The sequence below is a fragment of the Lutjanus erythropterus genome, chromosome 3 (genome assembly GCF_056507025.1).
Source record: "Lutjanus erythropterus isolate fLutEry1 chromosome 3, fLutEry1.hap2, whole genome shotgun sequence".
NCBI classification, from domain to species: domain Eukaryota; kingdom Metazoa; phylum Chordata; class Actinopteri; order Lutjaniformes; family Lutjanidae; genus Lutjanus; species Lutjanus erythropterus.
The window spans coordinates 20,620,400-20,636,148 of record NC_139319.1 but is presented as its reverse complement, the minus strand read 5'-3'; the positions used below and the strand labels follow the sequence as shown (position 1 = coordinate 20,636,148).

Here is a 15,749-nt window from a genome sequence, read left to right as displayed (position 1 = left end):
ATTGCTGCAGCTCTAGCAGAGACGCTGCACCTGCCTGGCAAGTATGTTAAACCACTGCGCCACCAGGAAGCTTGCACATTAACTAAATATCTACACACACACACACACAAACACCATATCTGTAGGCTTGTGTGCACAGATTCCTTGTTTATACAGTGAAAGTAATTAGGAGTGTAGCAGTTCAGTTCAGCAGCTGACGTCCTGAGGAGCCATTAGTGCATCCATCTCCAGTGCATCCAAAGTCACTGTGAATTTAATCAACTTGCACTTGTAGTGTGTGAATGTAGTTAGTATCAGATTTACTTGGGCAGCAGCAAACTTTGAGAAAGCTTTGAGAGTGAAGGAAAACTTCACATGTGCAGTTGAAAAACTAACCAGGAACATTACTGAAACTGAACTTCACAAACAAAGAAGGCAGACAATGCATCACTGCACCTCAAAGTCCCCAGCTTCCACAGAACAACATCAGCTTCCTCTTGGAAGAAGCCAACAGAACTTACAGGTCACTACAGAACAGAGAGTGAACTGTTTTCAAAGGGTAAGAAAGAAAAAAATACATACTTCAAAAATACAAACAGCACGAACAGTTGTTTTTCTTACTTTTGGAGGATGAAAATCTGTTAAAGAAAAAGTGCAAACTCAGTAACTTGCTAAATGTGAATATTGGTGTAGCATTACATAAATGCGGCGGCTGTCTGCATGTTCACACTCATTTGACATTCCTTAGATCTAAGCCAAAGCAAATAAGCATGACAACGTATAGTGCAATGTATTTTCTGTAACTAAAGCTAAATGCGACAATTGGCTCAGCTCGCATGGAACCTAAAAAAGTACCAGGTACAAGGTACTTTGCACCATGGAAAAGCTGAGCCCAGCCGTACCATGCAGTGGAAAAGCCTTTAGACATGTTACCAAAATCATGATATTGAGACATTTGTTGAAACTTGCTAAGCCAAGATTAAATTAACCAATCTAATAGGCCTATTAGCTCCCTTCACATGACTTTGGAGAGTGGATTGATTGACAAATTTCTGTTTTTTATGCAACAGTATTAGCCCAGTAGCATTATGATAGGCATAAAAAAAACTAATTAGGCCTCAGGCAGCGAGCCAAAAGTGGTGTAAAAGGAGAGCAGAAATAACCTTCACCTCAATGCAACCCATGGTTACATCACACAACATAATCCTACAGAAGTGGCGCTACATAATAAATGAGAACGACACAAAATGGTTTTTCTATAAACTTGACATTTTGAGGGACTTGCACAATAAAAAGGCCATGTGAAAACGTGCTTTAGTGCAAGGGCAGGATGGCAAGCACATACATAAGTGTCAGCTGGGAAAAAAAGAGAACATGTCAGCATAAAAGACATGGAAGAGAAAAATAATTCCTGTGCTGAGTGGTGTTGACATAATTCAGAGAGCAGTTACTGTACACTCTGTGCTCAGAGCGTACAACTGTATTGGTCTTTTTCTATTAATGCATCGACTGTGTTTAATATTGTCCACAACTCTGCATAAACCTAAACATCATATGTCGTGGAACTGAGTAATTACTTAAAGAGTATAGGGTTGCAATGGTATGAGATTTTCACAGTACAATGTCTCAGAAAATATCAGTCAATATCAATATTATTGCCAGTTACAACCCGGACAGGAATGAATAGAGAAGTGTATTTAATGCTTTATTATAATTTGATAAAATATTATGTCCTGACATACATGAAACTTGAAGCCATGTTTTAATTAAAGTATGGGTAAAAAGTCCTCCAAATAAATTGGGATGAGGAGTTGTAGTTTCCATATTATAAGTAAGTTATTGTACATGTATGATATACTGTTCATGTTTAGCAATGTTTCATTTCATTCATTTAGTAATGTACTACATTAATAGATTTACCATGAATAAATATTAAAAACATAAGTTACCTAATGCCTTCTTCTGCACAAATAAAACCAATAGCTCAGCTCAAATGCCTTAAACCTGTATGACAGTAACTTTATGATTTGGCTTAAGTCGTAAATTGAATGGACTAAAGGGGATATTTTGGAGGCAGGTACGATCACAGATTACTCCATTGCCCTCTTTCTTTTTTGCTAACTGCACTGATTCCAGATGCCCTTTGGCCTGTCATAAGCTTTAAAAAAATCCTTTAAAACAGAGCAGGAGGCATGCCACTCATTCCACTCTGCTCTCTTCCTCTGAGTCAAAGTGTCTGTATTAAACCCACCTCCTACAAATCAACACATCAAGGCTGTGAAGCACTGAATCTAGCAGCATTACATGACTCACATGTCTAAAGACTTTGCTGTTTACTACAGTGGGAGAGACGTTTTCTCAGAACTATTAATCTTGAGCTGAAGGCCATGCTTGTGTGCAGCCTCAATGCTACAGTATCTGTTACTGTCTTGTTGGAATTCCATACCTTTAGCCTGAAGGGAGGGATCAGAAAAAGATGTCTGCTCGAAGCCTTAGTCCCTTGAAAGTTCCATTCATAAACCTGTGCTGCCCTAAAGAAGCTCTGTCTTGAAAGGGGGTTGATTTAAGGGGGCACCCGAGGACAATAGTTTGACAAAGCCGTGATCTTTTTGATGACGTCTCCGATAGACAGCATGCACAAAGACCGTGAGTGACAGCTAGGGTTTTTCAGTGGATAAACTTGGTGTTCTCAGGAGCATGTTTTACCCTTCAGCTGTAAACATGCTTAAATATGTGACGTGATCACAGAGACAACAAGGATGGGAAATGTCAACAAGGCTATTGGATTTCAGAATGTGCGATGTTGCACAGAACTGACATGCAGTCAGATGTGTTGTTATTATCAAATGGACATGCATCATCTAGGATCACATACCACACTACCCTCATCTTTAAGTGTTATAGTAAATAAACATCAACAAATTCTAGTCGATTTGCAATGCTAAAGCTTCAGTGATTGTTCAATTAATTGATTTATCAAGTTGACCTAAAGAAAATTCAGTCAACTATTTACTGCTTTTCTTTGTCATTAGCGATAGTAAATTAAGAGTTTTGGAGTTTGGACTGTTGGTTGGACGAAAGAGGTAGTATCTTTGGGCTCTGGGAAATTGCGAAGAGCATTTTTATTTTTATTTTGTCATTTTATAGTTTAAGCAATTAACTGTGAATTTAATTTGCAGATTAATGAAAATATCCCTATGCAATACATACATTTTTTGTTTCTTTGAATGTTTAACTAATTAAACTAACTCCTGATGCAAGTTTTATGTTTTGTTCTTCTTTGTTCTTTTCATTCAAAGCTTTTTGGGTTTATAGTCTGATGTAACTCATTTTATTTTGGGAAAGTGTTTCTTGTGTTGGTACAGTGTAGTACAGAAACAAAAATGTTTGAAATGTTTTAGAATGAAAATAGTATACCAAAGTTGCCAGTGGGCAAAATGTCACCTCAGTCATCAGCAAGAGGGTTGTTCAAAATAAATGAAAAGAAATGTATTCTTATGCATGTGTTTTTTTTCCTAGCTGAACTGAAGCATAACTTCAGGGTACAGTTACAACCCTATTATGAAGTGAGGACAATGTGGCTATGATTTATAATTTAAGGTAACTTCCACACTGAAAGATTTGTATGATTAGGTTGCATTAAGTTAATGGTATGAGAATACAAACATTCAGACAGAGAACACATACAAGTCTCTTCGTACAGTACAATGTGTTCCTGCACTTTATGACCAGGGACACACACGCATGAATTCAAACACACTCATAATGGGTTCCCTACACATGCATTTCCTGTTCAAGCCACAACATTGTGCCTACATCTTGAAGGATAAGAGAAAATGAAAAGAAGAGAAATTTGTGACATGTCAAGAGAGCTGTAATCAGATCCTGTCATAATTCTCTGACCCACTTTTTAACTCTTCTCTCTTTCATGTGAGACAGTGAGCTATGTTTCAACAGCCTGAAACATCCTGGACAGTGTTTGTCGGTAGATATTTATTACTCGGTGCTCTCGACTTCAATGGAGAGGTTAGGCCACAGGGCACTGACCTCTGGATTCAGTGGGAAAACTGTGTTACCTCCTTTGAAAAGACGCACACCAGCACCTGTACTGACTTGGAAGGTGTCGCAGTTTCAAACACGATGCACCCAAACTGCATGTCAATCATGACCCCTAAGGAGGATTGTGCCTGTCTTAAAACCACTTTGAAGTAGCCTGAACCTGCAGATGATATTGGCCAACATTTCTCAAGAGCAGCTCTCTGAATCCATTTTCTTTGCTGCCGTTCTTACAAGATTGAGGGTGGGCTGTATTATTTAAAAGCAAGCTAGCCAGGGAGCTGGAAGTCTATTCTGATGCACTCAGTCCTGTGCACGTACAACCAGCTCATTAGTTATACATGGGCAAAACCCAGGTTTCAAGCTACTGTGGCTTTTGCAGATAAGAGGGAAAATGCCAACACTGCTATCTCAAAATCATGCACATATACTAACACAAACAGACCCAAATGTGACACTAACTTGGCAATGATCATCTTAAAAAAGGGCCAAGTAACATCTGTCTAGTCAGTGCCTGTTTCCCTGCTGCAGCATCTGCAGAACATCAATTAAATGCTGTCTATTGATCTGTTTGTCAGAAAAACAGTTTACTGTACAGAAGCCCTGCAGCGTATCATGTCTACTCTCTGAGACAATGACAATGCAGTTCTCCCATCCTGCTCTGTGCCTTGTGATACAATCTGAAACTTCATGTGCTTTGAATACATTACAACTGTATGTTCTGGAAGAAAACATATGCACTGCACATGATCACACACAAAAATACAGGCAAACAGATATGTCTATAAATGGCACAAATACATGCACGAACAAACCTGCTGTGTCAGTCCCTGCTTTCGTCACTCACCTGCTAGTCGACCCTCTCGAGCCGTCTTGCTGAGCATGTCAAGGGCTTTAGAGGTGGAGGACCTGATGTGGTCACTGAAGGACCTCTGCAGCAGCAGCAGCCTCATGGAGCGTGACATGCCAGTTAGCATCCACCGAAACCTATCTACTTCGGCTCCTACCTTGTCCCTACACCTGTTCCAGCTCCTGACGGAGTCGATTCTTGTGCTTGTCAATCCCTTCTCTTCCCACTGCTCCTATTTTTTAGTTTGCATGTTATCTATCTCTAAGTAGTCAATCATAATCTGACTCGTTTCTCTGTTCTATTCTCTGTACTGGTCTGCTGTCTGCCTCCCTGTCTTTGTCACTCTGTTCTGTTCCTGTCTGGACTGCACACTCCCATCTGCTGCAGCAAGCATTAGTGCAGTAACTGCTGGGACACATCCAGCCAGTGCTGCAATGCTCTCATATTCTATTCTGCCAGTGAGGTGTGTGTGCGTGTGTGTGAGTGTGTGTGCATGTGCGAATATGTGTGTAAGCGTGAGTAAGTGCTTTCTGACACAAGCTCCAGCACTCTTGCTGAATATCTGAGTGCTTTAGAGTCACGACTAGCATCTCTCACATCTTTTTTCCTCCTCTCTTCTCTGTCACCTTCCTCCTCTCATCTGCTCTGTTCTCACCTGCCCTACCCTGTCTAGACGCAGAGCATCAGTGCAGGTTATGTAACCCATTAGCCAAGCAGCCTGCTTGTCATGAACATCCACCTGTCCTTGTCCAACAACAGCTAAAACTATCAGGACGGGAAGTGAGATGGTGAAGGGCTCCAGGGTAAAGTTTGAGTCACTCAGAAGAAGGAGGACAACTGAACGCTTCCCAGAAACGGTGGACAATACGAAACATTTTGAGGGATTTCACAAAAGCACGTTGAGATGTTTTGAGTGAAAAAATGCTGGGGTTTTAAAATGTGCCGTTTCTTCTTCGTCCTGCACCACAGAAACCTCTCAGTTATTCCACACAGCCAGTAATCACATTCCTCATCCATTCAGCCATATGAAATGGTCCAACGCATGACATGACTTTACTGTAAATTCATTATTGTAGGAATACAGTATCCAGTGTGCACACACACAAACATACACAAATACAAGTGAATGCTGATATATATTGTGAAATTGGCATGTACTGTAAAACTTATGTAACAAAACTTAAGCTACTGAGTTGGACACAATGGAATCCATTACTTAGACTCTACTGATCGGATAATGCTGACTTAGCTTCTATTAAGCAAGCAAAATTCTCTGGGGTGTGTAAAGAAGCATAGTCATCAAGTACTTTCTGGGTGAAAAATTAAAAACAGCAAGGTACCTGTAGTAACAGTGTAATACTTGTATCGATAGCTGATGATCTTTGAAATCTAAAATCTGCAATGCATCTAGGTTAAAGATTATTATTACGTTTAATATAATTTAATATAAGGTGTGGGCAATATGGTCAAAATCTTCATGGTATATGTAATTTTATATCACAGTAACAGCACATATCACAATACAGTAATTTTTCAAATTGAATTAAGATGTGGTTTAAAATAACCATACAGTTCTACACCATACTTCTGCACATTTGATTATTTTCCTTTTTTCAATTAATTTCTTCTTTTATTTGGAGCTTCCACACAAACAAAAACAACTGCCTCACATGAGACAACACTTGAGTTCATTTTAAACACCTCAAACGTTTTGAGGTATATTACCAGTGTTACCTTGCCACAGCTGGATTTGCGAGACCATGTGAGAGTTCAGCCTCAATTTGCTACATAACTTGTCCTGAATATATAGCAGAGACACTGAGAAATAATTGCCATGATGGAAACGGTATTGCCAAATATCTATCAGTGGATATATTTCCACTGTCGCACATCATATCTCCCAACTCTAACTGAACATAATGTGTTTATGCATGAATTACAAAATAAAGTCAAATACACAGGAACACATGGACATTCCAACAATGTGAAAAGGGCACTCATGAACAAATCCACAGATAATGATCACCACCTCTGCAGTTCCTCTGAGTGCTGCAGAGCTTTTTTTTGAGGATCTTTCATCTCATTGTTTTGGTTTTACAGCCTGCAACTTAACTCGTTTAGTTCAGTCTCACTGCTCTCATTATTGTCACTTCCAGCCACGACAGGAAGCCGTCTCACGCAAAAAAGCTCTGACGAAACCCACTGTACACTACCTGCACAGCACCAAACCAATGATGGACTAGCTAGTCAGCATCTGACACCTAAAGAGCCAGATATGCTTCTTAGGAGTAGGTGGGGACCACATCAGAGCTAAAAGTATAGATTTGATTTATTAGGCAGCCAGAAACATGATGAATGCTAATGTTGCTCTTTGTCTGCTGAATGAGTAAATATATAACCATGTCAGCTTTGTACAGTGATATGTTAATTCTGTCCAACAGTTCCAAAACCAAAGGCAATTCATTTACTGTCATAAATGACAAAGAAAAGCAACACATCCTTACATTTAGAGGCTGGGAACAGCAAATGTTTGACATTTTTGCTTGAAAAATGACTGAAAAAGAAACCCAGGGCTAATGGCATTGTGATGGGTTAAAAAGACATAAAAAAAATACACATAGTACATAGGTTTGACTTTACTGTAGGGGCTGTATTCAGGAAGATGGGGGATTGGACTCTCCCACTATGCCAAAAATAGCTAAATGACTCATTACCTTAAAGTATAAGTTGATATGCGTGCGTAGCAGTGAGCAGTATGTGCTGCTCCAGATTGCCCCCCATTAAATTCCAACTTAAGTTCACACTTGAGAAAATCAGCCAATCGTGCTGATTGCTCCAGCGAGTGAAGGTAATGTACCCAGCGTTGGCTTATTGCAGCCTGCTGATAGCATTCTGCTCATCACGGCCAATTGACTTTATGGTCTCCCGAGGTTTGCTGAGACTGATAAGGCTGGGTTCCCGCGTCTTTTGCTTTTTCACGACTCTTCAGTCTGAGTTTCTGCAATTGCCAAATGACCTCTTTAACAATGTTGTAAATGAGGATTAGGATGGGATACAGGAAAACAAACATCCTATAAAAGTATCACGTTTTTACTATCCTCCCTCACACACACCTGTTCCACTCAAATGACCTGATCTGAATTGAACCATGGTCTTCATGCATGCGTGTGAGTGTTTGTGCACAAATGCAAGCCATCTGGGTCAGTCTTCGTATCACAACAACATATCAGTGTACTTTCCCTCTCTCTGACTCTCTACCTGCGATAAGGAGGCAATAGACAGACTGTAACCTGGATATGACGGAAAATGCCCTGAGGAGCAGCGGAGAGGGGGTGCAAACAATGGAGTTCTCATACCTCAGGAAGGAAAGTCCTGCCAAATGCCCCCTCTATCAGACAAGTGTACTGCGTGCCAGGAGTGTGTACCTACATCTAAACTCCACTGAACAGAATGAGGAGAGGGTTACCTGCCAACATACTGACCTAGAAATGGAGACAGAGGAGGTGAAAAATGAGGGCGGGGGGTGTTTCTGGTCAGACTTCAAACAGTGTATATAAACAGTGTGTGAGAGTCTATCATCACAGCGTCTGTGAAAAACAATGCACCATACTCTATTCTTTACAGCATGGGCCAAAAATGTGTCGGTATGTTGAAGCATGTGCGTGTGGGCGTGCCCTAAACGTGACTGTAATTGTGTGCAAGTCCCTTTGATGTGACCATCTGCTTGAGGTCTTACCCTGCTATCAAACATACACTCCTTCACCCTTACTGTGTGCCCTACTTTAACACAACTCAATTCTGATCACCTGATACTGTCACCCCTGTACGTGGGCGCCAGTAAATTCAAGAACTAAAAATACAGCAAGATATCAGGCAACCAGACACCTCAACAACATATCAAAACACAAAATATCCCATATTTAGTTTATCCAAACAATCTGTGTCTCTAGACGGTCTCCCCCGCTGACACTCAGACGAGAGGAATGACCCGACCACGGTGTGACAGAGCCTGCTGAGCCAGGACTGATTCATTAGCCTGGGGACAGTGTGGGCATCTCACCCCATCAACACTCGAAGATTTACAATCCCCCGGTTATGGATGAAAGTTCCTGCTGGATCATTTAAGATGAAGCATGGGTTCAGGTCAGTAATAAACCTGAGATGAAGTGATAATTACGAGAGTAAGGAGGGAACTCTACAGAAAAACACGGCTTGTTTGCTCACCACATTCTTCTTTTTTGTTTGGATAGTGTTATTTTCTCAGATAAAAGGTATTTGTGACAAAATACAGAAAAATAATACCCTTGTGATGGGAGTGCTTATTTTGAAGGATATATACAGGGTGCATTAGTAGTTTCCTTGTATAACACTGTTTGACTACAAAGCTCTCCAGCCTCATATCACTTGCAATTATATCCATATAATATAATACAATTCTGCATCTCACGATTTATGTTCAGTGCCAGTGTCAGTGCTGCTGTAATAAATAATGTGTCCTTCATATGGCGAGGCAGAAAATAAGGGTAAAGCAGTCTGTGTGCTGGATGGAAAGCCCATTATCAGAATCTTTTCTGGACCTTAACCTTGTGTTTTTGTTGCCAAACCATCTTAACCATAGCAAATTCACCATATCCAGAGATTAGACAGTATCTCAATTAAGCATATTTAAAATACGTGTTTAATTACTTTTGAGGATTTTGTCATTTGTATTTTGTGGTGAAGAAAATATAAGATGTAATTTGTAACAAATTACTTTCAGAGCTTGTAAGTGTATTTGAAATACTCAACATACATAATTTAATATGTCATTTTATTCCCAAATAAGAATAGTTTTTACCCCCAAGTTAAAACTACAATTAGCTAAAGAATTTATTAATAAGAATGAATGGAGCCCTGCTCCAGCTCATCTTATACATCCATCCATTAGTGTACAGAGATTAAGGTCAGACCCATAAGGCTACTAAATGCCTATACTTTGTATTTTATTTTGATACATTTGATTAGCAAGTACTTGTAATTTGTAACAAGATACTTTTTGATGCATTTGTGCTCATCTCTGACCACAACCATTATCTTTCCCTAATCTTTAATGTGGCAATAAAAGTGAAGCACTTCAGTTGCTCATGAGAAAAGAGCAAATGTTCAGAAGTCCTTGTAAAAAAAATTTCCAGATGTGCACCTGGATCTGGATCTGTACCAAATAACTGAATCACCCACTGCATGGGCCATTATCTTACTATGCACTAAATCTGTACCCTGCTCACAACAAACAGATAGAAGGAACTGATCATAATTCTTGCAGATGAAAATTAAAATTGAATTCATGTAAGAATCCACAAGTTTTTCATAATATGTAAATAATTGTCTAAAATATATTGCTGCCATAAAATACTTAAATACACCTAGTTTCTCACCACCCATACAGTTACTCATTGACCGGGTTCCATATGCAAACAAAAAGCATGATGGCCTATTTTCTATAAAAAGTAACGCCTGATTTTCATGCGCAGCAGGTGACGAAACACATACCAATCTGCTGAAAAATAAAGCAAAAATAATGACACAACCTCTGTAAAGGTTCCTTTTTTTGGTATAGGGGAGACTTTTGTTGTTGTAACTCTGGGAGCTCAGTGAGCTGACTTCCTGTTATAAATTCCCCTTCATGCAGTGGTTTCCTGTTCAGGGAGACAGATTCCCGAAGACAGAGGTTTCTGAGCTTTGACTCAAGTAAATCAGTGATACAATGGGGATGATTAATAAGTTTGTTTGTTTTCTAAATTAGGAAAATATATTTTTGGAAATAGAGGGACACTTACTGTCATTCAACATGACAACGTGTAAAGCTACTAACTTTTAAATATTTTTTCAAATGACAGAATATCAAGTATATCTATGTATGACATCAAGCAGGAGAAAGTTGGAATATTTTGCTTTCAAAGGGAACAGACTGCACCTATAAATGTATTCACAGCTGAGTGGGAAGTGTGAAATATAAATGGAATGAACTCAACATGTTACAGTACCAGTCTCCACACAGGAAGCCAGGGAGAGAGTGTGTCAAATGGGAGGGGAGGTGTTTGGGGGGGAGGTGTTGAGGCTGGCGTAGACTGACGGGGGTAGGCCAGGAATGTGACCTTGCACAAACACAGCAACTCCTGTACTAGTGTATGGAGGGGTCACCAAAAAAAAAAGTGGGATAAAGCAGACTCAATCAAAGAGCAGGAACAAGCAACAGAAACAGAAACATCAGTCATGAGCTCTTATTGACTCGGCTCGAGGCTAAGGGAGCTTTATTAACATCTGTCAAACCACCTTCTCTGATGAGAGCAATGTCTTCAAAGGGCAACTTGCTGCAGGGTATAAAGAGTATAAGACGTGAATGCTAACCGATTTCACTGTGACGTTCTCTGAATTAAGTGGGAACTGGTGTGGAAATTTGCCCGTTTTACAGGCTGGAAATGTGGTCTGTTGGAGGCAAAAAGCCCAATCACAAGATCTGTGGATGAACAGGGATTCTCACACACCATCTGTGCTGAAAGGACTTTGTTAGTTGTTTACCCTAGTAATGAAGTCGCACACTGTATAGCAGATATTGCTTACAACACAATTACAACTCTATTTCGACTTTTATTAAAGGAATCATTTTACCTTTGGGGAAATGCTCTTATTTGTCTTTTTTGGCAGAGTTAGATGAAAAGATTGAAACCACTCTGATGTCTGTCTTCTAACTATGGAGCTTAGAATAAAGGAAGCAAGGGGGAAAAGCTTAAGCTTAAGATTAAATTAATACACTGTTAATTAGTAAAATATAGAGGTGCTGGTTGTAGGGATGTCATAATACAAGAAATTCAGTAATCAATACCAGTATCTGTGAAATTTCATGATTCTTGATATCTAAATCGATACCAAAAAAAAAAAACTTGTCTGAGCTTCTGGGGGAAAAAAACTAAGGGAGATATGAGGAATGGAAGCAAAAATTAATATTTGCTGCCATGGTGAAAAACCACCGGTCCAAAAATATTTATTTAAAAGGCTAATGTTACATTTTGATGAAAGATGACAGAGACTGAATGGTAAGGAGGTAGAATGGCTTTTTCTTCTTACTTCCAGTCTCTATGCTATGCTAAGCTGATCACATGCTGGCTCTACCTCTATATTTATCAAACAGACATGAGAGTGATGTCGATCTTCTCATTTATCTCTCACTTTCAGCTAACAAATAAATACCCAAAAGGTGTTGATTTAAGCACAAAACTCAAGATGTGACTTTAAAACAAACTTATTTCTTTACAGATTAAACTTGTTTTTGAAGATATGCACCAACATAGGGAATTTTTCTAATTGTGTAATAATGTGATGACAAATACTGGGATCCCCAGAGATGAACACTTAGGGAAGAAGAGATAAAAGAACAATTAAAACACAACTGTTTTTATCAGTAACATCAGCTTGAAATACCAGTAATATGACTGACACTGGAGTTCCAAGAAAGGAAGAACGGTGACTAGAAAGGAAATGGGGGATAGCAGAGAGAAAGGAACAAAAAAAAAGCCAGACAGACAGAAATGATGAGACAAGTTATTCACAGGAACCCCCCAACTCCCCCATGTCAGAGTGCTCCTCCCATACAGGAGTCCACTGAGGGTGCTAAACCACTTCCTCTTTCCTCCACCTACAACAAGCACTGTGAACTATGAGGCTATGAGTCCAGGTAAAAGGTCAGGCTTTAACCCTGCTGTTGGTTGGATGCCCATCATTGTGCTCTGTTTATATATTGCCACTGGTTTATATTTAGATCAGGAAGCGCAGCATGGTGCCTCTAAACTCAGCTACAATCAAGGAAACAAAATATAGACCATTCTTAGAACCAGGAATCTCTAAAGTGTGGTGTTGACAAGCTCTAACACTGGTGGGAGAGAGAGAGAGAGAGAGAGCTGGTCCACATTCTTCTGTTGCATACATAATGCCCTGGTCACACTACATGTCTTTCATCATCGGATCACTGTATTGTTCACACAACACATCTTTCTGTCTTGGAATCAGGAATTTTGTAGTCATTGTGGTTTGCATACTACATGACTGAACAGCAACAGGGACTCACACATTACAGGATCTTTTACGAGGAGGAATGTCTGTCTGGTCTCCATCTACATTGTGTCATCGAAAAACATGTGACATTAGTTATTAAGACTGAAGCATCAGTGGGCAGCATATTACTGCTGTAGCTTCTGGAGGCGGAGCCAGTTTGAACTACTTTATAATTTTATAACTACTACAACTACATTATAATTATTTTTGCCCATTTTTTTCCTCTATATTTGGACTTTACTGGTTGCTGCTCCAGTGTTGTTCTGTCTATTCTGTCACACTAATTCACACATTATGATCAAGCATTGTTCTGCAAGTGCAGAGTGAACGCTGATTTGCTTTGTGCTTTCATCAGCGATATCCAAAAACTCAGCAATTGGAAAATCAGGATCCTGTACAGTCCTGTAGTATGAACTAGTGAAAAGTTGATGTGCTGATATCAATTACTCCCTGTCTAGCTGGACAGCATTCATGTCATTGGACAACTCAAGACAGATTTATGATTGTAAAGTTGGTTGCGTAAAGGTTAAAGAAATACTGTGCTTGGCCAAAATGGCACCACATCTGTTAAAAATGTCCTTTCATTAGTTGAATAAATAAAAACTGCTTTGTTCATACATATAGATGCTTTCAGAAACCTTTTTCCTTGGTGGTAGTTTGCAGGGTCCCACGATAAGGATTGCCCTGATGACCTGGGGCAAGTAAAAAGTTATATTGGGCCAGTAAATGCAATCATCCAGTTGTCTGAGTCGGCCGGTGGCAAAGCAGAAAATCGTTGGATCCTGAATTATGACTTGGATGTTAATCTCAAAGATATTTACAAGCCAGAAACAGCTGATTACTCCCAGATAGAAAGAAGATAGTAAACATCTATGTTATAAAGGTGACTCTTCAAAGTGGCAGCTTTCGTCCCATTCATCCAGACGTACTAAATACTGAACGCCACCATCAATCAACCACCCTATCATTTGCCTTCTCAGTCAGACAAGTAGAGGGGAACCACTAGGTAACCTTTTTCCATCACACAATATGTAGGGTGACTGTCAAACAAAATGATAATGAAATGAGCACACATGAACACAAGTGCACAAATTAGTACTAAAGTAACTCAACCAAGGTTAAACAGATGAAAAATATTTGAGGGTCATATACGAGTCAACCCTGTATTTTATCTACCAGAGAGAAGAATATTTTGTTATAATATTAATTCTTGCCTTACCTTAGTCATCTTAAACTGTCCTTCACTCACACAAGGTAAACCTGGCTAAGAGGATCTGAGGTGACAGAGCTTAGCAACATAATTTTATAGTACCTGGGCCAACTGAAGAGACACCAAACTGAAGAATCAGTCATCCTATCAAACCCACCCCATACTGGATAAGATCCAGGGATGATGGAAATCTCTCTGAATAAGAGAGTGGCCAGATGTATCTGCCAAAGCAATGAGCATGCATATTCATCTGTTTACCAGGCTATAATGAGTAAAGTAATATATAAGGTAAATGTGCAGACAGCATGAAACTGATTTCTTTTGGGGGGTTTTTTATGTCACATTTAGAGTTCTTTGAGTTTGATTTCAATAACATAACATACACATCGTATCTCTCATCACATTGCATGCATCATTTCCTGGATCATGGCCAACAGATGATAAGGATAGTCATGCAAATTTGATGAATGACTGTCCTTATCATCTATTATATATCGTTCCAGTGCACTGGCACTCTGCAGGCCCCATGAAGCTCATACTAGGCTATGCAGTATCACAGGAGCCCTATAAATAACAATTCCCAACAACAGATTGTCAGTTGTAACTGCTGCATGTGGACACATCCTCTTTGTGCACAGGAAAGCCGTGACACTGGCCACTCACTAAAGATACAGACGGGCGCCACAGGAAGGTCATCAACTGCGCCGTTACAGAACATGGGCTGTGGAAACTTCTTGTTGATCACTGGTGTGCTTCCGTTGTCACAGAGATAGTAAAATTAACCATGAATGAGCTGTCTTTCATGGTGGTGCGGCAGGAGCCTTTAGGGCATGGTGTGTGATGTAACACTGTCACAAATGTGTCATTCCCAGGGCTTAAATAGTGGAGATACAGAGGGGGCTTTGAAGTGTCACAATGAACACTGGGCTTTGTGCTCCATCAAGTCCCCCCCAAAACTCCGCCAACTCCCATCATACCCCCAACCCCCCTCCAGAGTCCTGGGTTCCATCACAAAAACCCAGAGATGGACGTTACATAACTTGCTTACAGGAAGCCAGGATGATTTAAATGAAGAAAAATGACCAAGAACATTTGACCCCTTTGAAGTTGCCACTGTGCATTTTTGCAAGCTTTAGCCTCCTTGTAAAAAATATTTGGAGTGGGCCTTCAGCCAAAAAAGTAGTCGTGCTGATGTATGCACACACGCACACACACACACAAGAGCAAACATACTGACAGCTTTCTGCACATTTCCCATGAAAGGTTTTCAGCAAGTGGCGGTAATTAGAGGGAGAGACAGAGCGAGAGTGAGTGAGGACTCCCAGCAGGGTCTGAGACAGCAGGAGGTAATATGAAATCCTCATCCCTGCGTTGAACCACCTCTCTGGTATTGTTTACTAGCGGACTGACGACACAGGGGGGTGTTTAATGAACACTGCTCCCCCGCCGGCTGTCTGAAAGTAGGTCTGTCCATCCATAGTTTCCTGATGACCCTGTGCATTACCGGCAGACTGCTGACGGAGAGGTCGGAGCCAGAATGGAGGGGGCAGTCACTACAGATTGGGT

At 40.1% G+C, this 15,749-nt stretch overlaps 1 protein-coding gene across 2 annotated transcripts in view; it reads right to left on the bottom strand.

Moving 5' to 3' along the window:
* dlc1 (DLC1 Rho GTPase activating protein) overlaps positions 1–15,749 on the bottom strand; it is a 101,566-nt gene that overhangs the window by 56,148 nt on the left and 29,669 nt on the right. The window contains exon 1 of one of the 2 annotated variants that reach the window (XM_084715335.1): positions 4,883–4,934. The exons of the other annotated variant lie outside the window; for it this stretch is intronic. Within the exon in view, the coding sequence (XP_084571461.1) occupies positions 4,883–4,919 (37 nt within the window). The 5' untranslated portion in view covers positions 4,920–4,934. Of the gene's footprint in view, positions 1–4,882; positions 4,935–15,749 lie in introns of those variants that run through there. 2 annotated transcript variants of the gene reach the window in all.